The sequence below is a fragment of the Falco cherrug genome, chromosome 7 (genome assembly GCF_023634085.1).
Source record: "Falco cherrug isolate bFalChe1 chromosome 7, bFalChe1.pri, whole genome shotgun sequence".
In the NCBI taxonomy this organism is placed as follows: domain Eukaryota; kingdom Metazoa; phylum Chordata; class Aves; order Falconiformes; family Falconidae; genus Falco; species Falco cherrug.
Window position 1 is genome coordinate 36137754 of NC_073703.1, and position 25040 is coordinate 36162793.

General features: G+C 45.8%; 1 protein-coding gene across 6 annotated transcripts in view; it reads left to right on the plus strand.

Moving 5' to 3' along the window:
* Positions 1-25040, plus strand: part of LOC106631080 (exocyst complex component 3-like protein 2) — a 55593-nt gene that overhangs the window by 17267 nt on the left and 13286 nt on the right. For 3 of the 6 annotated variants that reach the window (XM_055715694.1, XM_027803439.2, XM_055715695.1), the window contains 7 exons: positions 10688-11014; positions 12682-13276; positions 14967-15084; positions 19161-19235; positions 21232-21332; positions 22373-22465; positions 23749-23881. In XM_055715694.1, the coding sequence (XP_055571669.1) occupies positions 10726-11014; positions 12682-13276; positions 14967-15084; positions 19161-19235; positions 21232-21332; positions 22373-22465; positions 23749-23881 (1404 nt within the window). In that variant the 5' untranslated portion in view covers positions 10688-10725. The other 3 variants (XM_027803440.2, XM_055715697.1, XM_055715696.1) reach the window with 3 other exon arrangements.

Genomic DNA, 25040 nt, shown 5'->3' on the forward strand with positions numbered 1-25040 from the left:
GACCTCACTTGCTCATTTCCTCTTGGCACAATGTGAGCCAGCACTCCTTGATCCAGCACAGCCTCACTGCTGGCAGCCCCGGGGGCAGGAGCTGCCTCCAAGCTGCCGGAAAGCCGCGGGTGGCAAGCTGGTCACCCCACTGTGCGGTCGTGTCCTCCACGGCTTTGGCACATCTCAGCCTCTCCATGGAGCTGTGGCTGCCTGGGATGCTGCTGCGTGTGCTGAAATGAAGGCTGCAGTCCTTTCCTGACTCTGAAATGAAAGCAGAAGTGTGTCAGGGAGCGCTTTGTGTTGATACGGGTAAAACTCTTTTACGACAAACTGATGGCATAGCTTTCCCTTAAGATTATATCCTTTTTCTTTTTTTAACCCCTCTCTCATAATAAGCGATACATGAATTTCTGACTCTCCGAACAGCCTTGATGCTGGGAAATGCTCTCATTCAGGCAGAGAATCTAGGTCAGCTGTTTGTAAGAATAGATCAAGCCTTCATTGAATGCAGTGGATGGGCCTTCAGCAGGACGGGCTTTTTTCCTGGCTTGTTTTGTTCATAACGAGCTCCAAAAGTTGACAGGCGTTTTCTGGATGGCAACTATAGCTTCCTGCCAGCAGGCTAGATGCAGGCGTTACTGATTCAGTGCATCATAGGGGAAAATCAATAATATGAAATATTAATTGTGATTTTAAAATATTTTTTAACCTAAGATGGGGAACTAATTCAGTAATGAAGACCTGTACCTATGTTCAAGAGGACCTGATTCATGAGATGATACATTATGAAGATAGGACTTAAATTTTTTCTCTGATTCTGCACCTATAAATAACTGTTCTTACATATGGCATCTAATTATTTGATTGCATATGCAGATTAGATAGTAATTTACATGCTGTTGTCAATGACAGCCACTAATAGCACTGGCAGTTATTTGCAGGCACATACAGTAATGCCAAAGGGTTTAAATATCAGTCAGTACCTGCCATACATACCAATATCTCTCCCCATCTCTTCCCTTCAAAAAATGTTAGAATAAATGAATATCACATGTTAGAATAAATAAAATGTTAGAATAAATCAGTAGCTGCCGCTTCTTGCAACTAGTTGTACCACTGCAGATCCATTGTGTTAATATTTTATGTAAGACTGCAGTCCAGTTTGGAGTTCCTGATTATCTGTGTGTGATGGCCCCCCAGGACTGGGAAGCAAGAGGAAAGAAAATGTTAATAAGCTTTTTCTCAGTTGTATTTACATGTGCAAAGGGTGGGGGAAGGCAACTGCAGACACGAAGGACTCACATCCCACTTGTACAAAGTGGCATCTGTAACCACTGTGATCTAGAAGATATTTTACAGTTCTTTGGCTTTCCTTTTGCATAGACCTAAATGGTTACCCAGGGTAAGGTTAGTAGGAATCAGGGCTAGAGTGCCCAGTTCAGCTTCTTGTCCTCATTGACAAAATCAGTGCAGTCTTCTCTTCCCTGATGCAAAACAGCTTTTGAGCATGAAAGCTTCTATTTTGCTGCCATTTAACCCATTTTGCCCACTGAAGTTATATTTAACTGGGAAGAGTGCGGTAACAGCCGAAGAGACCTCAGTGAATATATAACCATTATTGGGCTTAGAAGCTCCCCATTAAAACCTTGTGCAGAAAATACCATGAAAAACTCATTCATTCAAACAAACAAGCTCCAAGGCAGCTGCCTTAAAATCCAACGATTCTGTGCTGTATCAAGATCAGCTATATTAAATTGGTTTGCAGTTTGTGCAATTTGAAGATGTTGACTCCAAGCCATTTGTTGTCATGTAGCCATGGAGTGTACAAACACCACTCCACACCACTGTTTCCTCACTAAACAGATCTGTACAGCTAAAAGGCTGAATATTATCTTTGAAATAGTCAATTACTTAAATCCTTTGTTGGAATGTGGCCTTAATGCTCTTATTAATTGAGTTTCAAGAATCTTGGCTTTTGACAGCCAGTAAATAACACATGCTGGAGATCTAAGGTCACAACAGTACAGATAACATGCTTGTTCAGGGTGGGAACAAATAGTGGTTCCTTTTAAAATTTGCTTTATAATTTAGAAACATCCTCACAAGTTACAGAATTTTGGTTCCTTGAGGACCACATCTTCTTTGCAGAGAAAAAAATTGCATTAAGTGATGAACGTCAGCAGAGTGGTTGCAACGAAGGCGGCAGAGGAACGCTGCCAATGCGCTGGCAGTCAGTGCTGTGCAGCTCTCGGGAGCTGGGTTAGTGTCTCTGAATCTTTATTTAGCGCTCCCTCCACTTTGCAGAGAGTATCTCAGTGATCAGAGAAGTGGGAAGCAACGGAAGGATGAGATACATCCTGATCCTGGCAGCAGATGAATACATGACAAATACTCTTCCCTTTCCTTTATCTTGCTTGCACCTGATGCCTCCCCCTCCAACTTGTGCTCATCTCTTGCTTTGTCGGCATTTCTTTCATTCGTGTAGAACGGGTGAGAAAGAGTGGGTCAGTAAATGGTGAAGACTCTCAGACATCACAGAATCATAGAAAAAAGACCCGTAAGATCATTGAGTCCAACCGTTAACCCAGCACTGCTGAGCCCACCACTAAACCATGTCCCTAAGTGCCACATCTACACATCTTTTAAACACCTCCAGGGATGGTGATTCCACCACTTTCCTGGGCAGCCTGTGCCAGTGCTTGACAACCCTTTCAGTGAAGGCATTTTTCCTAATATCCAATCTAAACCTGCCCTGGTGCAACTTGAGGCCATTTCCTCTTGTCCTGTTGCTTATCTGGGAGAAGAGACCGACGCTCACTGCCACATCTCCTCTAAATGTGTTTCTAGTTTTGGAAGAAAACATGGTGGTGCAGTGTAAATGTTTTACCACCATGTATTTGGGAGGCCTGCTTTTTTCAGCCTGAACTCCTGTTGATAAAAATTTAATACTTTTCTTTGTGCTTATGCAGAGGTCCTCCTCAGGGTATTTTTCTGAAACCATTTCAGAGGTGATTAGCTCTCTCCTAGGACCCTTTTGGATTCCTCTTGCTGTAGCAAACCCCTCACTGTAGCTAGCTCACTCCAGTGTTTATAGGTTGCAGAAATCTTTTAAAACTGGCCTTCTTACAGTGTGATATGGCATCTTCTCGGATATCCTGAGCTTTACCAGGGCTAGTGGCTAAACCATCTCCCTGCTCACTGTGGGGTGGGAATGGAGTTGTTACTCAGACTGTCCAGAAGCAACGATGGGAGATGCTACGTGCTGAGTGTTTCTGAAAATGTGATTTATTTAGGTGTCTGTATGAAAGCTCTTTTCCCTCACCTCCTCTCCTAAACAACCCATCTGCTGTGTCAAAATGTTCAGCAATGTTAAGGTACCCATCCCATACACCGACTCCTTTGGCAGCGCAGGTGTGTGGGGCCTTCCTGCCTTAGTTTGTAGCCAGAGATACCTGCCGTGAATGTTGAGTGGAAAAGTGGTTGAATTTTGATCTTGCAGTAATATTTAAATGTGCCCAGCTCCTATCTGAGAGGTCTCAGGATGTCCTGGAAGCCAGTCGGTAGTTAAGATTTTTACCCTCCAGATGGTGTCTGGCAGATGTGCCTGTGGAGCCATTGTCAGGGTGGTGGGGGTGAAACATGGCAAACTGGAAATTACACAATCACTGGCCTCTTGTGGCAGCAGGAAAAACATGCAAATGATGTAATGTAGATTTTCAGTCCCAAATCTCTGCATATGCTGCTCCGTGTAGAGCTGTGAGTACAGACGTGTGTAGGAAGTTTCCTGTAAAGTTGAACATAAAAGTTTTTACTGCTGGAAAGAATCTATGTAAAAATGCACAGAGGAATCTTGTCAATCTAAGCCAAATGAAAAGACTCAAATAAAATAATTTTAGGCTTGTCTGTCCAAATGGAGATGGAATATTCATAATACAAGGTTTCAACACCCCCCCACCCCCCCCACCCCAAAATCCATGAAATCATGGATCATCCTGAAAAGACACATGGTGGTGGTTGAGGTAACGCATTCATTACCACATTAGCAAACAATATCCATAATTTCTTTTTTAAGAAAGCTCTTTCCATCCCAAGGATAGCAAGCATCATTTAATTTGTAGTTTCCCTCTGGCATACCTGCCCCTGGAGCCTTCCTTGGATAACTCTTCAGATAACTTGCAGGATTAGACACCAAGCTGTTGGGTCGCTGCTCCTCTAGGGCTGTGACCAGACTGACAGCCTGTAGCACTGCGGTGGTTTCTGTTGCAGAAACTTCCCACAGCTGCTCTCCAGGACTTGGGCTTTCTGAGCACTGAAGAGACAAGCGGGACCCTGAATAACAGGAGATAAATTTTCCTGATATTTTTTGAGTCAGAGAGGCCAGGCCTCCTGTCCTTCAAACCCCTCCTTGGGAGAGTATATATACTTTGCAATTTGGCATGGGGTATATATTGCCTATGTTGTTTATATAGAAGTATATATGGTAGGAGAATGAGGTCAGACAGTATCTCTTCTACAGCTGCTGCCTATGCAGAACTCTGGATGCCCTGGAAAAACACAGATTTCATCAGCCTGCCTCACTTTTCAGCCCATATGTTTTCTATGCCAGCTGCTTTCCCTGGCAACTTGCTGTCTGTGGAGAAACTGGAAAATAGCCCTCAAACCTTTACGGAAACTTCATGTCCTGCCCAGCCCATGCTGTAGAAAGCAGTGGGGGGCTTTTACCAAACTGTCCTTCATGGGGCAAGGGGATGGAGCCCCTCAGCTCCATCCCCTCTTTGACCTGGGTCTGCAGGCCCCCTCTGCTCCCCACATCCCCTGCAGACGCCAGTGCCACACCGAGGGCTGCAGCCCCTGTCCCTCCACACCAGTAATGCAAAGCCAGCCACTGGCCTCCCAACAGAGCCAGAGGGGGCACGGAAACTGGAAGCTTTGTCCTGTGCCCTCCCCACAGTTAAATATAACCTAACTCCAAACACAGCCTCAGGTCTATTAAATATGTGAAAGTTAACACCTTTGCTTTGGAATATTTTATTAGCCCAGCATTTCATTGAACCTAGCTGCCCATTTTTGTGGTCTGGAGAAACTACTTTTTAACCAATCTGTATTGTGCTATGTAGTCTATCTGGTGGATAAATTTTTCTCCCTCTTCCACTGATGCTGAAAGAAAACAGAAGGAAGTTGCAATTACTACAGTATCCTCAGACCTTGCTGGAGGCCTGTGGGGCAAAATCAGGGAGTGGGAATTTCCAGCTTTGACCCAGTTTCTTTACTGAAGACTAAGCTGCTGCTTCAGGAAGTATTGCTTTATTCTGCTCTTACTGTGTCAACAGGATATTCTGAATGCAGGGATTTTTAGGATATTCAAACATTCCTATTGCTTGGCTTCCCACAGTTAATCTTTAAAATTTTGAAGGTTGTGTGATTTATTTGTTATTACTACTATTGTTGTCGTTGTCAAAAGGGTAAACATCTTCCTTAAAGCAATGCTTGTTTCATTCTGAAAAGGGAAAACCAAAAAAACCCCACCTCCAAACCCAGAATTAGGCAAAATCCCCAGGAATTAGCTAAAAATGTTCCAAAGGAATGGCAAAATAGGTTACTAATTAAGTGAAAATTGAGGTCAGTTTGAAACAGGGTCCTCACAATCAGGAGTCAAACAGAGGCAGCACAAATTGTACCTCACACCCAAATGTGTTTTGTTTCAGTATTCAGGGCAGGGGAAGGGGCAATATTCAGTTCTTGGGGGAACTTATTCTTAGGACTTCAGTGTGGTTTCTGAAACTGCTGGGACCATGCAGCCTGTATGTCAATCCATCTCTCTGTCCCCTTCACACAAACTGAATTCCTCCAATTTCAGACAAGTCCAGAGGATGACAGCAGTCTCAGACTAACTTTTGCAAAATGGGATTAAGATCAGTGGCTGAGCAGAGAAGAGCGACTCCAGTAATGTCTAGTAAGACATGCCTAGTAAGAGAAAGGCAGAACCCCCTTCTTTTGCTTTTGCTCCAACGATGTCCATCGGGCAGCCGCGGCAGCTCCAAATTAGCTCCAAACTCACAGCTCTTTGGCCCGTTTGTGGTAACGCAGGTCTTGGGGAGGTGCGGGGGGTGCAGCCTGGGGTGAGGAGGCACCGCAGGGCAGCAGCTTTGTTTCAGCTGCTGCTGTGGGGAAGGTTGCTTGTATTAAATATTTGTGCTGCACACACACAGGTTAGCTGGAGAGTAAACAGGGGATTTGGTGAGGAGACAAGGAGACCGTGTCTGTGTACCTTCAGATTGAGCTGCTGGGTGGAGTCTCTTGTGTCTAATAAGAGCTGAGTTCATGCCATGTTCTGCTGTTCCTCAGCAGGAGCAGTGAAGGTCTACCCTCTCCCCTCAGCCACATATTTTCATGAAGTATGTGAGGATGTACTGTTTTGTGCCAGCCACTCTCAGTCAGTTTGGTTAAAACTAGCTTTAGAATTGCTTAAAATTGACTTAAAACCCACTGAAGGGCAGGGCATCAGGTGAACATAGACATGCGTGCAACCTGTGGCCGCATTGTCTCATTTCTTTAGGAAATGGGGTTATCCTTAGCATATAACTATATGCTGTCCACAGAACAATAAACAGCAGATTTTGCACAATTAACAAAGGCACCTCGTGCGTATGACCATTATAGCAATGCCAGCTGCAGTGTCAAACTGGAGGGGGAAAGGTATTTTTGTTTTGTTTATTTATTTGTTTTCTTTCTCTCCAAAAAGCCTACCTTGCTTATAACGCAGACTGGCTGCTTTTTGATTGCCGATGAAATCAAAGATGCTGCGTGTGGGTGGAGGAACACATTGTCAGACTACAGCATAGCTTCACAAAGCGGTTTTGCTTGGATTTATATCCTAGGGAACAACCATGTTTCTGTGTCCTGCTCTGCATGTTTTATCATCGTAATAAATATTCCTTTCTGCCATCTTTCATGCCTTTGGTTCAAAGTGGTGGAGGGTAGCAGCATGTTCTGGAAACAGAGAAGGAGGCAAAAAAACCCTCCAGATTTTTCTTTTCAGATATTGCAGATCCAGCCCGCCTGTGAGGACCAAGTGTATTTCATATGACAGATGCTACTGAGCACAAAGTTGTCGTTGTATATGCCTGACCACATTCATGTGGAGTCCTTGCGAAGCAAGCAGGGACATCACTGTCTTGGTGGGATTGGAATATTAATGTAATTGGACTCTTGCAAAGTAATTTAATTTGAAGTGCTAATAGTCTGACTTCATCCGATTAGCATCCAGACCAAGCAGCTATTGTTTAAGTCAGGCACACAATCTGCTTATTATGAAGAGATTTTTATCTATATAGGCAAAAGAAATGGGAAGTAGCAAGAGAGTTAAGTCAACAGAGAAACAATATAAAAATTTATCTGAGAGATTCACTTGCTTAGTGAAAGATCCCAAAGACAAAGGAGTTACAGTTTTACCAGAGATAGAAAGACAGAGTCTCAGTGATGTGGGGAGGTTGTGGGCTTTTCCAGGAGCTCCAGGCAACGGGGGAAACTCCTGAGCACTGGGGATGTTCCCAGAAGACAAACTGCTCCTCTTTCGCAGTGAGCGTAGCAAGGGTCAGGGCAGGAAGGAGAATGACCCCCTAGAGAACGTCACGCTGTGGATAAATAGAGGCATTGAAACACCAGGAAGAAGGAGGGGGCGGGCTTCCAAGAAGTGGCTTTTGAGGAAGAAGGTCATTTGGTACACCTGACAAAGGAGGTTGTTCAGAAGCAGGACTGTGCTTGTTATGGTGCTGTGTCCTTGTGGTTTCGGACTGCCCTTCTTTCTGCTTGGAAGGACTCCCCTTGGATGGGCAGCTCAGGAGCCCATGGAAGGGACAAGTGAAATGTAGCAGTGCCCTGATTCCCCTGCCCAAAATGATGGCTTTGGACAGTGAACAATCCCTTTGCATTATGTTAACACTTCGTGAAACACCTTTGTTCTGGTTTGATCTTGACACTTTGCAGCTCCTCTGCTGTAAAGGTGTAGCTTCCCCTGGGACTCTGCTTGTCTAGGCATAAAACCATTCATGGAAGCACTGAGGTAGAGGATGTTCCTAGAGATTCACATCACCCCCATATTTTAGCTGCAGAACTTTACCCTGAGCAGTAAGCCAGCATGCGAGACAGAGGGGAGAGACCTGTGCACCCTGCATGTTCTGTCAAGACTCAGTCAGAAAAGCAGACTGCAGGTGGCCTTTTGGCAGCTCCTGTGTGGCATGTCCTCTCCTGGTACAGCACATTCCCCCTCAGCGATGCCACCCTTCAACCCTTGCCTTTGGGAAAGAGTTGCAGGCAGAGGTGTGCCGAGCAGGTGACGATGGACTGCTGCTCCCGCCGCAGCAGAAGGAATTGAGCTCATGCTCCTGCTAGGCTCAGTGCCCACAGTCAGAAAGGTCACCCCTACTTGCTGTCCCTTCACAGGGTGCTCATAGCTGCCTGCTCCCCTGGGCAGCTGCTTGCTTTGCCTGTACGCACACATTGCCCCCGGTTTGTGAACAAGGTGAAGGTAGAACAGACGAGCCAGCTGGGTTGTTGGTGCTGTGGTGCTCTGATGGGGTATGCCCTGAGGGCACTTTCGTCTTGGGGAGTGTCTACCATGGCTTTGATTGAGCGGGCCATGGAGTAAGAGATGGCTCTAGCCTCAGGAAGGCTTAGTCACTCTCCGCTTTCCACAGGCTCATATTGTGTTCCCTTGAAAGAAGCTTTCTGGGAAAATACAGCAATTCCCATATATCACGTTGCCCCAGTTTAGGGCATGATCTGCAGTTGTAGTGTGTTCAAAATCAGTATACTGCAGAGAATCTTGCCTGCAGGACTGGCAATTTGACATCCAATTTCCCTCCACAGAGAAGTCAAGGGAAATGTTTTTTGTTAGAGCCAGGCTTGTTGGAAAAATGCTGATGAAGTGAAACATAAACACATTGCGCTGGAATTTTCATGGGAAAATATTGCTGAAGGGTTTCAGCATGCCTGGAATGCATCTTTGCAGTACCAACCCTCTCACTCCATCTTGTATTCATATACACCGCAACTATAGTATTCCAAAGGAAACATTTTAACTTCAGCAGATTAAAAATTAAGGTCAAAATGGAATGTACATAAAGCCTCTCAATTTTCAACTTTTTTCACAACTTGGGAAAACACTGGATTTTGCAACCTCAGTGTTTCCTACTGGCAACAGATCAAATGTGTGACCACTGCTGTCATTTCTGTTTGTCCTTCCAAATGAAATGTATTTATTTCCTCCTCCCTATTGTTAGTAATGAATCAAACGGCTCCATGATAACATGCTGGTGGAATTAATCACTGAGTAAAAGAGCCAGAACAACATAACATTTACTTGGTTTCCAAGTAGGGAACTGGTGGAATTTTACTGTTATGAAAATGTAGAAAATCTTGGAAGAAACTGCAGACGTTAAACCCAGAAAGATGAATGCACATATTTGGAACAATCTAGATGCTGTGTGGAAAAATTGCCAATTAAATTAATACCCCCCAAAATCATTCTTGAATAACGTGTGGTGTTGAATCAGTACAGCTTGTCATGGCTAATACAAGACTCCTCTGTCCTCAGCTGATGAGAATCCTCAAGTTCTTGATTTCATTTTTGTAATAATGGAATGGAGAAATAAACCCCAGTTGTAACTATCCAGCAAAGAGAGGATGGTAAGCACAGCATTTCAACTTATCTCATGTAGTGTCTTTCTCACAACATTGCAGGGACTTCTAAAAAATCCATTTTAAATACAAGCTCCTGGATTTAAATGATGCTTTCTGTGCAAGAATTTGCTCTGAGGCTTATGGCCAGAACGTTTAGAAGCTCTGGACTCACCGGGATGGCCCTTGCACTAAGCAGGCATACATCTCCTTTCTTTTCACTGGATTGGTGAATAGGCCTATACGTGTGCATCCACATATGGGCACACCTACACACACACACATTTATGGTGGATTGCTGCAGTGTTATGCTATTTAAATATGTGTGTGCATATAAATATAAAATAATACATAATAGCGTCTATAGTTGCTGGGAAATTGCACAATCCAGAAGGCTGAGATCACTCTTATCTCCTCTGAATGGTGCTGCTAAAACATCAAAACCAATGCCTGTTCTCTGGGGCTTTACTTCCCTGTTGGCTAACACTAGGCTTGCTGGGAGGTAAGGAAAAAACTGGCTCCAAAGCCAAGTGTGATCTCATTGCCAAAGAAGAGCTCAGGTGCAGCCGGGACACGTGGGGTGGGTGGAAAGTGAAACTATTAATAGAATCTATTGAAAGCTATCCTATTCATAGAACCTTCACAGAAACTATTAATAATCAACCCCCTTAAACTGATAGGATTGTCATCGAATCACCTGGCAGCATGCAGGGGTGTTTTAGTCATTTAGAAAATGCTGAAAATCCCGCTGGCTTTCCCCCAGTGCTTGTGGTTAGGTGGTGTATGAGGTTTTTGACATTATTTTCCTAGAAGAGAGAGATATTGCGTAAGCGGGCTGGCAGCCTATAAAGATGTCCTCAGTCAGCACAGGCAGGGACCAGGTTAGACTTCTCTGAAGGCAGCTGAATCCTATAGCTGCACAGAAAAAAGAAAAAATTTGAGGAAAAATTACTTCTCTGGGAGACAGCCCCTGAGACCAACTCTCATAGAAGTATTTCTGATGTTTTCTTTCTGATAGTATTCCCAGCTGGACAGAAAGCACCTGAACCTGCTTGGATGATGAGGAAGACAACGTATTCCTGGGGACCCTTCGCAGGAAGAGGCAGCAAGTGGGAGCAAATGGCCGGGGAAAATGCAAGGATGCTGCCCAAGGCCACGCACGAGGAGAGAAAGAAGCAGGAATTGAAGAGGAGAGGGAAACTGAAAACCATGGCAGGCAAATTGCTAAAGGCTGTGGCTAGTGGGAAAGAGATAGTGGAGGAGAAGGCTGGCGGTGAGGATGTGGCAAGGAGTTTGCTGAAGATGGAAACCAGTAGGAAGAGAGCGGGGGGAGAGATGCCTGCAGGTAACCTCAAAGTTATCTCTGGGTCCAGTTCTTGACTTTCCCTGCCACTCCCAGGCCTGCAAGCTCTCCTTTTCATTAGCTTCTGGGACAGGTGCTTTGCACTTTCCTCCACCTGAGTTCTTGTCCTTTCTGAATGGTGCACTTACTTATCTGGAAACTAATGTATTTCACTTTCCCTTTGCCTCACAAGTATTTCTTTTTGCTGTTCTTATTTTTATCCCTGCAAAGACTCCTGATGTGTCTTTGAGAAAGATGATATAAGTGTGACTGACACCCTGTTGGGTGTGACTGCTGTTCTTCCACTGATGGGGATGGACAGGTAGGTTATATGTGGGCTAATTGTACCAAGTGACCATTACTTATATGTTGGGCATATCGAGGCAGGATGATTGCAGCTTGCTAGACCCCTCCTGAAGAGCTTGCCCGTTGCTTTGCTGAAGATCCTTGCATCAACCTTTCTCCATTTTGTGTCACGTTCCTCCCTCCAGTCCCGTTTGATTTAATTCTTTCTACACAGACAAGGTGTTTCCATAGAGGAAAGTTAGGATACAGGCGAAAGATAATGGAAGCTCATACTCTTTCATTCTTCACTCTACACCCAGAGCTGTGTCCTGAACTGTTTTCAGCATCCCACTGCTTCTGGCCTTGCTTAACATTCCCTGGGTTCTCATCAAACTTGATTTTTCCTCTGAGCTCCGTTCCAGATACCTTTGGGCAAATACTCTCAACCATTTGTTGCTCAATTTTGTCATCTGTAAAATGCACAGAAAAAAATGGTAGCTCTGTGCAGCTATTGTGACATTACATTTAACTCCTAGTGATGGGCTGGGTGTGACGAGTAAGATACTTTGGAAGCAAGCAGCGGTGAAAAACTCCTTCCAGCTTCTGAACTTTGAAGATTTCGTAGCTGCCTTGACAGGACGTCTGGTGATCTGGGCAGTGGCACAGTCACCACAGCTTTTTGCAGATGTGGAAGTCACGGGGGTTACACAAATGCCCATTGCTGAGACAGTGCATATAAGTAGCCCACCTTCTGATTGTCACCTTTGAGCAAAATATATAGCGCATGTAGTCATTCAGGCTAGCTAAAAAGCCCCAGCAAAGAGAGGGCCCTGGACTGCACTGCACAGTCTCAGCCCAAGACAAGAGCTCGCTGGCAGGAGTGACAGCCTCTGTAGCCACGCAGAACCTGTGAACAGGTGGGAGGGACCTTACAGGAGGGTTTGCAGCACTTTGGTCCTGCCAGGGTTTCTGCAGAGAAGACAAAGGATTCCTTCTGGGCTTGACTTGCAGCTCTTGGCTCTTCCAGAAGATATCCTTTCTCTAATGCTTTTCTTCTGGACAAAAGGTACATTCCTTAAGGAAAGATTGTTATTAATGAACCTGCATTGCCCATGTGAGGAGGTCTACTGGGATGATGACAGAAAGCTGCAGAAGACTAGTGTGCAGGCTTAGTTAGCCTGGTGGAGAAAGGACAAAAGAAAGAAAGTGCTTGTCCTGAGGAAACAGAGAGGTGCTAGTGCTAGACCTTAAGTGAGATGATCTTGAGTAGATCCTGAGGAATTCTGGGATACATATAAAATACATACTTCAGTACTCAGATATTAAAGTGATGGTTTCTACAGAGGAGCAAACAAACATCAAGTTGTCTTGTTACTCTGTTGCAGAGGAAACCATCTGTGGATTCATTGAGCAAGGAAAATTTTTTGAAGCTTGTGATTATATTTATGATCTGGAGCATTCTGGTAAAGATGGCATGGAAAAGTCTGAATCACTTTATATGCTACTGGCTGAACGAATGTGGACTGTGGTGGGAGAAGCACTCAGTGGAAATGGTAGGATGTTCCTGGAGCCATTGCAGTCAGTAGGGGAATCACTGAAGTGGGAGAAGCAGAAGGAAGTGGAGTTGCTTGGCAGCAGCCAAGAGACAAAGTCTGTTTCCACCTGGAGTCCAAACTTCTGGAGGAAAGATCTGGAGGAAAAACTAATACAATACCTGACAGCCCAGATTCCCCTGTTTTGTTCTTCTGATAACACAGACGAGGATGCACTAAAACAGCATCTGAGTCAGCTGGAAACAACGTTTCTCCCCAGCCTGGAGCAAAGAAACGATGTCTTCAAGGAAGCAGGACTGCTCGTCACCTACGCCTGCTGCTGTCATGCCTCTTTGTCTTCTCACCTTTCCACGCTTACTGACAGTAACCATTTCAGCTTCAGCCAATGTCTTTCAGTTTATGAATGGAGCCTTAAAATGTACAAAAGGTATGTTTAAAGGACTCCTTTTTCTCTACATTTTTTTTATGTCTCTGTCCTTCAGTTCTGAGCACAATCCCTGCTTCCTATTAATGCAGTGGTGCTCAGGACTCTTGCTGAGTTTAGGCTTGCCCACTGCCTGTTTTACATTCTGTGCTCTCAGAATCAAAGCCTGTTTTCATTGCAGTGCTGCCTCTTTCTAAATCCTTGGTATCAGGCTCTGAGGCTTACCTGAGGTGCGCGGGTATTTCTCTACTGGACTCCTGTTGGACATGCACAGTGTCCTGCTTTCTTGAACAATTTCTTTTCTGACATTAAGCCTTTTTTAGCAAGGTCCATAATACTCCGATTACTCCAGAATAATTTTCTTTTGCCTTTATGTCAGCATAGTGCTCTGTGTATTTCTATTGTTGTCTTTGTTCTCTTGCTGCTTTATCTGGCTTGTAGTTTGACCAGTTGTTTCCATATTTCCTGCATTAGTGTTCAGATCACAGGAAAAACATATAGCAGATCATTAAATTCCTGCACAAGTTTGGGAAAATGGATGTGGCTTTCTCCATGATCTGAAGAACGGCACATCTGGGATCTTTTGGTCCAATGTGAATTTAATGCCTGTGGGTGCCATCAAAACCTGAAGTTTTCTTGTGATTTATTTTTGTATGACAATGGTAGCTGAAGTGTTTGATTCTCTGTCCATGGTTATTTTGCTACTTGACAGCTCCAATCTCATTATGTCCTAATAGTTTTCAGCCCTTTTGGGTTATGTGATTGCTTCCATCCAAGCCTATAACTTCTCTGTTCCTTGTGTTAATTACATTCATAAACTCTTGATTAGGTCATAAGCAGTTCATCAGGTGGGCTTTTACCCTCCTCAGCTCCCAAAAGAGGGAGGCAGGGTGGTGGGTACATGCTGTCCTCAGACACATGGGAGACATCTGGCCAGGATGCATTACTTCTATTGCTGCCTTTAAAATGGTAAGACCTTAGAGTAATGGATTGATGAAATATTGAAAATTTACCATGAAATCAGAAGTGAATAGTTACATCATTTAAATATATAAAGAAAAGCTCAAAGATAGTGAAATATGTTATGCAACTGCTGAATTCCTTCAAGAAAAAAAAAAAAAACCAACAAAACAAAACAAGAAGCAAGAACAGCCTGTGACTGTATTAGTGACAGAAGGTAGTGAAGAAAGTGGAGATGAGAAAACCAGAGATGCCAGACTTAACTATTTGGATTTTCCTCTCTGAATACGGTTACAGCCTTAATGAAAGCTCATGTATAGATGCAGTTGTCCTGGTATATAGCTGCTTTTTATTCCATTCAGAGACAATACCTGATGCTTGCAAAATTGTGCATCCATGAAAGCGTGCTCAGGTGACTGCCCGAGCTCAAGAAGGAATTCAGCAGCAGCGGTGAGGGAAGGGGAGAGGGAAACGGCTAGCAAAAAGTGTAATTTGGGCAGCAAATACAGGAAGAAGGAAAAGAAAGAGCACAAAAGAATAGCTGGCAAAGGTGCACGATGATCATCTACTGTGTTGTGGCTGTGCTGACACTGCAAATGCCGCTGGGTGCTTGCAGGGCGCCCCGCTGGCTTGGCACGAAGCTGTGGTGCCGAGCAGGGGGTGCCAGGTGGGCGACAGGCTGCGGACCAGTGGGAGGCTGCCCCTCTGGCTGAGCTCTTCTTTCTGAATGCAGTGGCAGCGAGACGTGTCTGAGACCCAGGCAGATCTCCCAGCACAGCCTTTCCCTTGGTGTGCAGTGTCTCATGTGGATTATTTTGAAGACTGAGGAAAAGTTACTTGCATTCGCCCGGGTAAGGACTCAGGAGTTTACCCTAATCTGCCTGTTTTATTCCCACAATTGTAAAATAAGGAATGGCTTTGTTGAATTCGCTGTTCCCTTGCTAGCTGAGCCAGCTCTGCTCAGGTAGCCGTGAGCTCCAAGGTCTCCATCTTGGCCAAGTTTTGTTGCAGAGCGCAGGTGTGAAGATCCATGACTGTCTTCTGCCAAAGGAATGGTGCCCTGTACTTGTTCCTTAGCAAAGAGACGCTGGGACGTTTGCAAATCTCTGTTCGTCCTGTTGCTGCACCTTCATGGTGCTGCCATCTGTTCTGCTCAGAAGCCAATGCATCTGGAGGAAAGGAGGAAGGCTTTGGGTGAAATCCACTTCCTTATCAAAGGCCATTTCAAGATGCTGTTCATCTTCTCTCCAACTGTTAATAAGCCCATGGTGTGCAACAGTTGGGTTTTTTTATAGCCTTTTTGCCTCAGCTGCGCAGAAGACTGAGGCTGCTGGGTTTGTCTGTATGTTGACCCCTCACAGCCCTCTCCAGCCTGCTGGACTGACGCTGCTGAGGTTACAGCAAGGATTATTTCCAGAGCCCAGCACAAGAAATGCAGCTGGAGCACATCCAGCACAGCCCTCCTGTAGGGTCAGAGCTGGGCACCCTGCCTTGCGATCCCACAGGTGGCCTCAGCTACAGGGCTGCAGGATCTCTTTCTTTTCTCAGCAAAGCTCCCCCTTTGAAGAACGCTGTTGAGGTGTGTGGAATACAAAGGAAGCAGGGCAGATGTGTTGTAGTGATGGGGAGCTCCAGAGGAAACCATGCTATTTGGAATACCCAGTGGATGGAGCCTTTTAGATTCAGCTAAAGCTGAAATGCAACAGCAGGATTTGCCACACTCATCTCTCTTGCTTTCCCTTTCCACTAGCCCATGGTGAGCAGAGCAGGGGAAATTCCATGACAAACTGCTGAATCATCCCAGGGAAAGTACTCTAAATTGCGGAGATTTTCCTCAAGACCTATTCCCTGAAGGAGAACACAAAGGCGGTCACAAACATGGGAGTAGAGGTGCCAGCTGGTGACAATATGCTTAAAACCTACTGATTTCAGTGTTTAATACTAAGCATCTTTATGGGCTGTTTCCGATGATTACTCTGGGGAAGACCACATGTTCTTAAGGTCTGCTTTTAGCACGTATTTCAATGAAGGAAATGACTTTGCTCAGGGTGGTGCTGGTGTCGTTATCTTAAAGTGTGTCACTGAGTCATTTGCAAGCCCTCAAAGATGCTGACTAACAGTGATGGAGATTTTAGCTTTTTTTTTTCCACTTTTTTTTTCTTGGTTCCTTCTAATGTAAATAGCTGGAGAATGCTTTTGTTTAATTGTGGGCTTTCTGCTTTCCTGACATATGATGTGGTGAGCAGTCTCACCTATCTGGCAGTGGTTACAAGTACTTGTGTCATGCTGCCCTGAGCTGGCTGCATTTTTTCATGCCACTTTGGATCTGGAAGCATCACAGCTCTATACGATGCCACACTCTACATAAAGAACCAGGCTGGAATTGCTGGGGAGTGTAGCATGACAGCATCCCAGCTCGCTTCAAACCTGACCAGCTTAGGACCAGCTCTAGGTTCAAGTTAATGAGTTTAAGTGGACCTGAGCTGACTCCATTTGGAAAAATTATGGATGTCTCTTCACTAAGCTCAGTGGTATAGCTTATAAAACCTGCTTTATCCCTCTATTTCTTTCTCCAGGATATCCCACCACTTAATTATTCCAAATATGCAGGAAGTGCTATTGAGCAAATATCCTGTCAGTTATCTCTGAGTGATTTTAATATGTAACTGTGACTGTAAATCAGATGGTGTGGTTTTTGCCACTTCAATGGATGACGAAATTTTTCTAAATGAAAACAGACTGACCAGAATAAGCCATGGTCTGTTTTGCCTATGAATACCCAGCTTGTTGCTGGGAATGTCAGCCTGATATCTGTGCAAACTAAAAGCACTTTAAACAGAAATGAGTGATGAGAACTGTGACCACATCTGAAGGTGCTGAGAACTTAGGCACCACGAGGGGCCCAAAACCACTGCAGGAAACTTTGCCAGATCTACATGCAGGCGGCGTTCCCTCAGCCCAGGCATGTCTGGGGAAAAGGGGGCTTTGTGCCTTTTGAGGTTGCAAGGTTGGTGAACTTGAAATGATGGTGCCATCGACTGGCTTGTTGATCCATCACCCCTGCCCTTGCTGGGGAATTTGACATGAGTGCAAGGCAAACCTCCCAGCATGACACCAGGGTTCATTCTGATACTAAGCAGTGGAAAATGAACTTTTCATCCCCTGCTTCTTCAGCCTCAGCTCAAAACTGACTCTTTGCCCAAAACCAGAGAAGGCAGGACCAGACATGCACACCTGGACAAAAGCTCGAGGAGGGCGTACGCTGACATGCAAAGGATCACTTGGATCTCTGTTGTCTTACCTTCCTCCCTTTGTTTCTTCAAGTAGACAAAAAGACTGACAAGTTCATGTGCTTTGGAGAATTTGGACTGACAACCTGCTGCTGCCCAAGTAAATGAGGCTCTTCTGCCTCCCTGCCTGCTGGTGTGTCAGCAGTGCGCTCCCACCAGTGTTGAGTGTGTTTGCCAGTTTTGACCACACTTGATGATGATGTAGAGGTCTCAAGGATGTTAAATTCTTGCATGTTTTAAAAGAGCAGCTGGACAGATGAGGCACCCAAGTTATAACTCAGCACCCTGCGTTTTCCAAGAGGAAGCAGTTGGTTGGGCAGTCAGCACAGGTGGGCTGGCCATCCATGGAACTGAAGCTTTACAAGATGGGGTGCCATGTCTTGGTCAGACAGGGAGGAACAAGGAGGAAACTGGGCCTGTTTGTTACAGCAGAAATTCTGGTCCTCTCAGTGTTGGAGCTTTGGTGCCTGAGGTGCTGGTGTCACCACAAGAGCTACAAACAAGTAAGCTTGTGCTAATTCAAACACGTTGTCTGATCCAAAGCAAATAACTACCATGGCTCAACAACTTATTGCTTTGCAGTTGCTAACTAGATGCATGCTTTGTCCCACTGGGGAGCAGGACTTTCGTGTTGGTTTAAGCCAACACATTTTACTGTGCAACTGGGGCAGGCTAGATGTGTTTGTGCAGCTCGGCTGGGATGTGTTATCTCAGCACATAGTGTTCACACAGTTGCTCGGTCAGGTGATGAAACTCAGGAGGAAAGGAGTTTTTCGTGGGTTATTTACAACTGCTTGTTTGTCTCTGATTAACACTTTTCAATAAGTATGGTAGAGCAGTTGTTTTGAATATACTTCTGGTGAAATTCTCCAGTGACAACCACGTATTTCCTAATTCATCAGCCAGAAAAGAACAAAGACAAAAATGGAAGGCCTTGTACATTCTTTCTGTTTCCTTGGAGGAAAATGCAGAAATGAAAGAATAAATAAGCAAGCCAGGCTTTTGAGTTTAAAGCTTTTATAAAGGTCAGATCATGTTTTAAGCAATGAGCCCTTTCTCTGCAGTGTTAGTTTTGTTTTTACAGCCCATTCAAAGTAACATAAGCCAGCCAAGTCTTGGGAAATTTCCCATCGTGCAGCCTCATGGGGCTCATCTCACCATGACAGTAGCTCTAAACACTAACCCAACTCCTCTGTGCACTCACAAGTCCCTGGCTCAAGTGAGGGAATGCTTTTAATTAATGCTGGCTGGTTTATGCGGGTGCTGGTTGGAGTGAGGAAGGGTGGAAAATCTCAGCTACAGATGCTGGCAGCACAGAGTTGTGTATAAAAAGTTGTTTTGCTGCGTGGACACCTTCATTTGGGCTAAGCTAACTAAAGAAGACTGTAGTTAACCTGAGCTGACACTGGGATGAAAGAAAGCTGCAAATCATTTAAACTCAAACAAACAATGTAGAACAAAACAGAACAATGTTATTAGGTCAGCTGGAAAATAGCCAGGCTTTGGGTTAAATGCGATGGCCAAAAAAATAGAGGCAGAAATTCATCTAGTCTAAATGCATGAGAGGCTAGGAAACCTAACTTGTTATGAATGCCATTGTATCTCAACTGTTATTTTTTCTTCTCTTTAATATTTAGACGGAAGTAGGGAAGGCCCTGAAAGAAGCCTTTGATATTGGGAAACCCCCTTGTGCAGATGCTGCAGTCATTCAGGTAAACTAGGGGGAACCGTAAAGCTCTCATACTTTGGGGCAGTCGTGTTTTTGCACACAAGTATGCAGGTATTTGGCAAAACCCAATTTCGCATGTCTTGGGCTAAGCTCGGTGTGTATGTTAACCAGTCTGCTTTGCGTGAGTTCTGTGGAGCACTTTTGTAAGAGCAGCGAGAGTTGCCAAGCCACGGCAGGTCCCCTCATCTGGCTGTGCCGATGCAGGCAGCTTGCTCCCTGCTTATGTGCTGGGTACAGCTGCGGTTGCTGCCCTGGTGGGTCAGGCAGTGCAAGGGGCTACTGCAGAGCACAGCCAAGGCATGTGCTTGAAGGGCATGGCAGGAGCACGCTCTGCTGATTTAGAAGCCGTACGTACCGTGGCCAGAGGGTGTTTGGATCAAGACCCGCAGAAGGCTTAAAATAAATCCTGGAGTTTACGCGTGGACATCAAGTGATGCTAGAGATCAGGGGCAGGTTGTGATTGCAGCTTTCTTCTCCACTGCCACCACCCCAGTGGCAGCCCTGATTCAGGTCATGAGAGAGGGAAGAAGCCCCTTGGTCCTTCGGGGTGGCAGGTGGCTGTTGGAGGCTGGCGGTAGGCATTGCAGAGTAACTGCCCCTGGCCTTCCTTCTGAGGATACAGCTTTAGCTGGCAAAACCTGGCTTTTCTGGCCCAGCCCAGACCCAGGCACCAAGTGCAGAGCTCGTGGAGGGGACTGCTACCTCCTTGTCTTGCCCTGTGCCTGATGGAGCCATGAAGCAGTGATGTACATGTGCTAGGGTGGATTTTAGCTACTGAGCTGGCTTATTTTTTTGTGTTTTCCTCCTGCTTCTGGCCAACAGAGCAAAGGTTTCTAATGGGGACCAGGTCAAAGCCTGGTTTGAATGCTGTGGTCCTCATATTTGCAACATCTGGCCGTGCTTCAGCACGAGTAGTTTTGCTCTGTTGTGAATGTAACTGACAGGTTTGAATGCTCTGCAGTAGGTGATGGAGAATCCTGGATAAATAGGCAAGCCTTTGAATGAAATTTAATGAAATGATGAAATTACCAGCTCCTCAGGTTTTTCAGACTGACACTTAATGATAGGATAGAAAATGATCATGGTGTCATGGAAACTCATCAGCCATGATTTCCTGACACTTTGAGGTGGCATATTTTATCCAGTTCTTTTGGGCGAACTTTTACATCTGTTGTGAACAGTGGAAAAACCCATTCATGATGCGAGTCACCCTTTGTCTTTGGCTGATGCTTCCCAGAGCACTGGGAGAGCACAGCATATGAGTCCATCTGTCTCCCTTTATCCATCTGGCTCTCCTCCCCTTACAAGCTTTTGTTTCCACCGAGCGACTAACAGGCAGCATTAAGTTGCCACCTGCTCAAGCCTGCCCAGTATGGGGTGGATGTTTAGCTGTCTGGCACAGCCCACCTCCTGCAGGCACCTGGGGCATCCAACTGGGGTCAGTGGGGTGAGACAGGCACCGTAGGGTTTAACACACATTGCTGTGGCAGGTGATAGCGGTGGTGGCCAGGAAGATGACACGTGCCTTCTTCAGACACCCCTGGTAGAGACCCTGGCAGAGGTGCAGGGCACACAGAGCTGCCTAATCTATTTTTAGCAGCTGCACCCAAATTTATCTGCGAGGGTGAGCCAGAAGTGCAGGTGCTCCCGCAGACGGCAGGTCTGTGTACGAGCTGGGCTGCCAGGCTGGGCATCGGTAGCAGAAAACATCTGCAGGGACAGGCTTTCTGCTGAGCACAGGGCTTGACTCCAGCCTGTTGCCCACGATGAAGGCAGCAGTAGCAAAGGTGTAAGATCAGGCATTAAAATCAGCTCCTAAAAAGTACTTTTATTTCCCCAAGGGCTCTCAAAACCAAAGTGGAAGTTGTTGCCTGGAAGACAGAGGGATTTGCAGCAGGGCGAGGGATGGGATGCATTCCTGTTCACTGCATAGGGAACAAATGGCTTTGACCTGCTCTTTCACACCTTGTAATCTACAGATACTAACAGAGAAGACAGAGGCTGCCTGGCATGTCAGTGAGAGCCTGAGCGAGAGGGTGGAAGCTGTGTGCCTGGAGGAGTGCCTGAGGTTCCTGGAGAGGTAGGAAACATGCTGTTTTCCTCCTTGACGATGTACTCAGTGCTCAAAAGAAAGAAATCCTGATGAAGTGACTGCTGATGCTGTTTTCCCCTGGATCTGCCATTGCCCGTTTGTTTCCCATCATCAAGTTGTTACTGGAGACACAGTGCGTCACTGCTGTTTATGTGCTCAGCATTTGCTGTTGGACCGAAGCTGAGAGAACAAAGTGTACCTGGACTTGCCCGGACAGGTTAAAGCCTTAGGGAACTTTCTGGAGAGGGTCAGACCTTAAAAACAATCAGAAGGAGGGGCAGCTACATAGCCAGTGCCCAGACTTGGCCCTTCCTACCCTGGCTGTGCTTCCCAGGCCCAGTGCTTTTTGCCAGCTCTCTGGGAGGGTGAGGAGCTCTGCTCTGTCCTGTTCCGCAGAGGAGGACCAATGTCTTCTCATCTTCTGCCCTCTCACCACTTCTTGTGGCTTCCTTTGTCTACTTGTTCTTAGGCATCTCTCTCCCTGTGTATCCCCCGCAGCAGAAAATGCCTGTACTGCTGATTGTAGGTGAATATTTCAGAAGCAGGTTTGATTTAAGATTCCTGACCCTTCACATTATAAGAAAAAAGAAAATTCCTATGAAACGGAATTGTCCAGGAGCTGTTTGTGAGACAGAAACTGTGGTGAAGCAGTCAATAGACTTTGTGGGTTATTCCTGCAAGCTGAGGCTTTATTCTGCACTTTAACAGCAAAGCCTGAGCTGCCTCAAAGAAGCATTGCAACAACAGCAACGGTAAAATGAACCTCCTGCCTGTCGATTGAGGGAGCAGCGGCTCCCAGGCAGCTCGAGGGCTCTCCCTGTGCTGTTCCTGTGCCCTCCCTCCTCACCATCTGGGCAGGACAGAGACCGTCTTTGTCCTGCTGTAGATCCCACCTTGGGGAGTGAAACCGTACACTCTGAAAAGACAAATAATCACAGAATATTTCTCCCATTTGCTGCTGGGCTAATGCTGTAAGATGCATTATGGAGCATGCCAGCTTAAAGATATGTCTTCCTGTTTTAATTTAGCTACGAAAATGAAGTAAGAAGCTTTCTCCAGCTTGATGGCTGCCCAGAGATCTGCAGCAGTTTACGAATCCTGCAGAACTGCTGCATTTTCAGGTTAGAAACCAGACCCTGTGGCATGGGAAGCAAAATTACTTTTCTGCTGTCTGATCTTCTTCTAACTCTGCTATGGGGTCTGCCTTGCCTCCAGTTGTATCTGGTGATCCAACCCCATGCATGCCAACCCTTAAGCATAGAGGGAGCCAGCTGCGGCCAGCAAGACCCCTTCAGAGCTGCCCTGGCTGCCACAGCAAGAAGGAGACTCGGGTGGGGGCTATGCCCGTGGCTGCTGTGTTGGCAGCGCTGTACTGCTGCTTCTTGCCTTCTCCTAGCCCCTGCAGGTGCCTGTGGTCCACCATCGCCCTCCGCCTGGTGCCCATCCTGCTGAGCAGGAGGCAGGCAGCAATGCTGTGTTGCATGTAGGGACATTATCCCAGCAAACACTTCTGTGGTTCCTTTCCCTGGCCTGATTCTCCTTCATTAGCAAAGCCTCATAAATGTCACACTGAGATGTGTGTGCTAGCGCACTTCAAGGTAAGCCCAAGCTTAAGTGCTCTGCTGAATGAAATCCAGTCGAACATGCCAGGTTTTCCCTGGGGTTGCTAGGAAGGAGGGAAGCAATAAAGCACAGAAGGGTGGGGGAGGATGTTTGCACCTACAAGCTAATTTCAGAAGTGCTTGCAGCGATGGAGAAAACAAGGTTGCCTCTCTTCTTCCTGTATAAAACTATCCGGGGATCTCTGGAGTCAGCAAAATGCCCAAATCCAGCATATGCCTAGTGCTTACTTGACATCAGAGCCTTGTGTTGAGCCTAGGTAGCTTGGTTTTTTGTTTGTTTTATTCGTATGTTGCTGATGCTGGATACTCTGAGTTTTTCCAGAAAGTAAAATGTCTGGTTTCAAGCTGGTGATCATTTTAACCAGGATTTGCTGACTTGAAGACTGTTCTGATGGAAGATAATTGTTTGTCTTGTATTTGTGGGGTGTCAGAGGCACACAGGATTCTCACCCCTACTGCATTTGTCAAGGCCACTTTGTGCCTACTCATTTTTGAAAATACTAGAATTGTTACTTATCTGATGTCACTACTGATAGGTACAAGTGGCATTTATGTACATTGAGCTTTTGTGTCCTTGTGGCAGTATCTTAATGAGAGCCATCCAAAAGATGGGTGCACATATGCGGGTCACTGAACTAGCCCTGAACCTGAGCATGTGTCCATGCAATTACCCAGGCAGTCATATTGGTTACTGTAGGAAAAGTTTTGATCTGAGAGAATAACCCGATTTGATCTGATCAATACTTTCCATATCCCACCTCTTTTTTTTTTTTTTTTATCAGGACTGTCTGGTGTAAGCTAACATACATTTGCAGTGCCAGCACTGGTCAGGATGTTAAGGTAAATGGATTACTAGACAGGATGGAGCATGAGGTTACGGAGCATTTTCTGCAGACAGTCACTTCTAAAGTGAAGGTATGGAAGACCCATGTTAACACTAAATATTTTCAGACTGTAGGGCAGGCACTCACTTCACTCTCATGTCCTGATTTGGAAAGGGTAAAACCATAGTTTTCTAAAAAACATCTTCAGGCCCAGTACCCTCCTCTGCCTTGTCTGAAGCTGTATATTGACAGCTTCATCTCTTCCAGTTTTTGTGATCCCAGTTCCACTGTTTGCAGTATTTGCTGTTGTGCTACAAAGGGGCATCCAGACCCCAATGGTTGAACCTCACCTGGTACCTACTCATCTGCAGCAGCTGGGTATCTTCCTGGGGCAGTGATAATTCACGGAGCCCAAGGCTGTGGTGGTTAGTCAGTGTAGAGAAGGCTGATCAGAAATGTATACCTCCCTTGGGATAAGTTCTCCTCCTTCCACACTTTCTAATATTAGACTATTCACCTTCATACCCTGGGCTCCATGTCTGGATAACACACAGTTGCAGGCTCCTAATAGCGTGTGGTGTTGTATGTTTCCTTGGGAAGTTCCCCCGAGCATCTTCAGGCTCATTGCACAGGCTCCCTTGAGCATGCTGAAGGCAGCAAGAGGAAAATGACAGAAGAATCCCTGGCCACACTGTGCCGTTTTGGTCTCCAGAGCTCATTGCCAGCCTGTCCCATGGGTCCACACATTGAGATGGGAGCTGGGGGTGGTTCTGACAAGGGAGTGCAGACAACCCTGGGGAGAAACAGGAGACCTAGGGCTCAGGTTTTCAGTCCTTCTCTGGCTGTGTCGACATGGGCTTCAAATCATGAAAGACAGAGCTTATCCCTTGCCTTATACTTTCCCATTGAATAAGAGGCAAAACGGCCACATTGGGAGCAGGATGCCAGAGCAGAAGGGCGCACAACGGCTCGCTCTTCCTCCACTCCCCATCCGCAGGAGCACGTTTTAAATAGTCCTTGGATTAGAGCTATTGCCACCCGTTTTTCATAGGTGTTGGTCTTCCAGGTTTGGTCTTAAGAACTTGATACATCCTTCATGAGTTTGAGTTTTTTCTTTCTTTCGTGCTTTGCTTGTCTTTGAAATGAAGGCACAGGATGCTGCAGCTCATGGAGGAGTCTGAGAGCAGAAAGAGCAAAAGCACAATAATATGTGTCTGTTGTCTATGTGGTGTCTCTACGTATGCACCCTT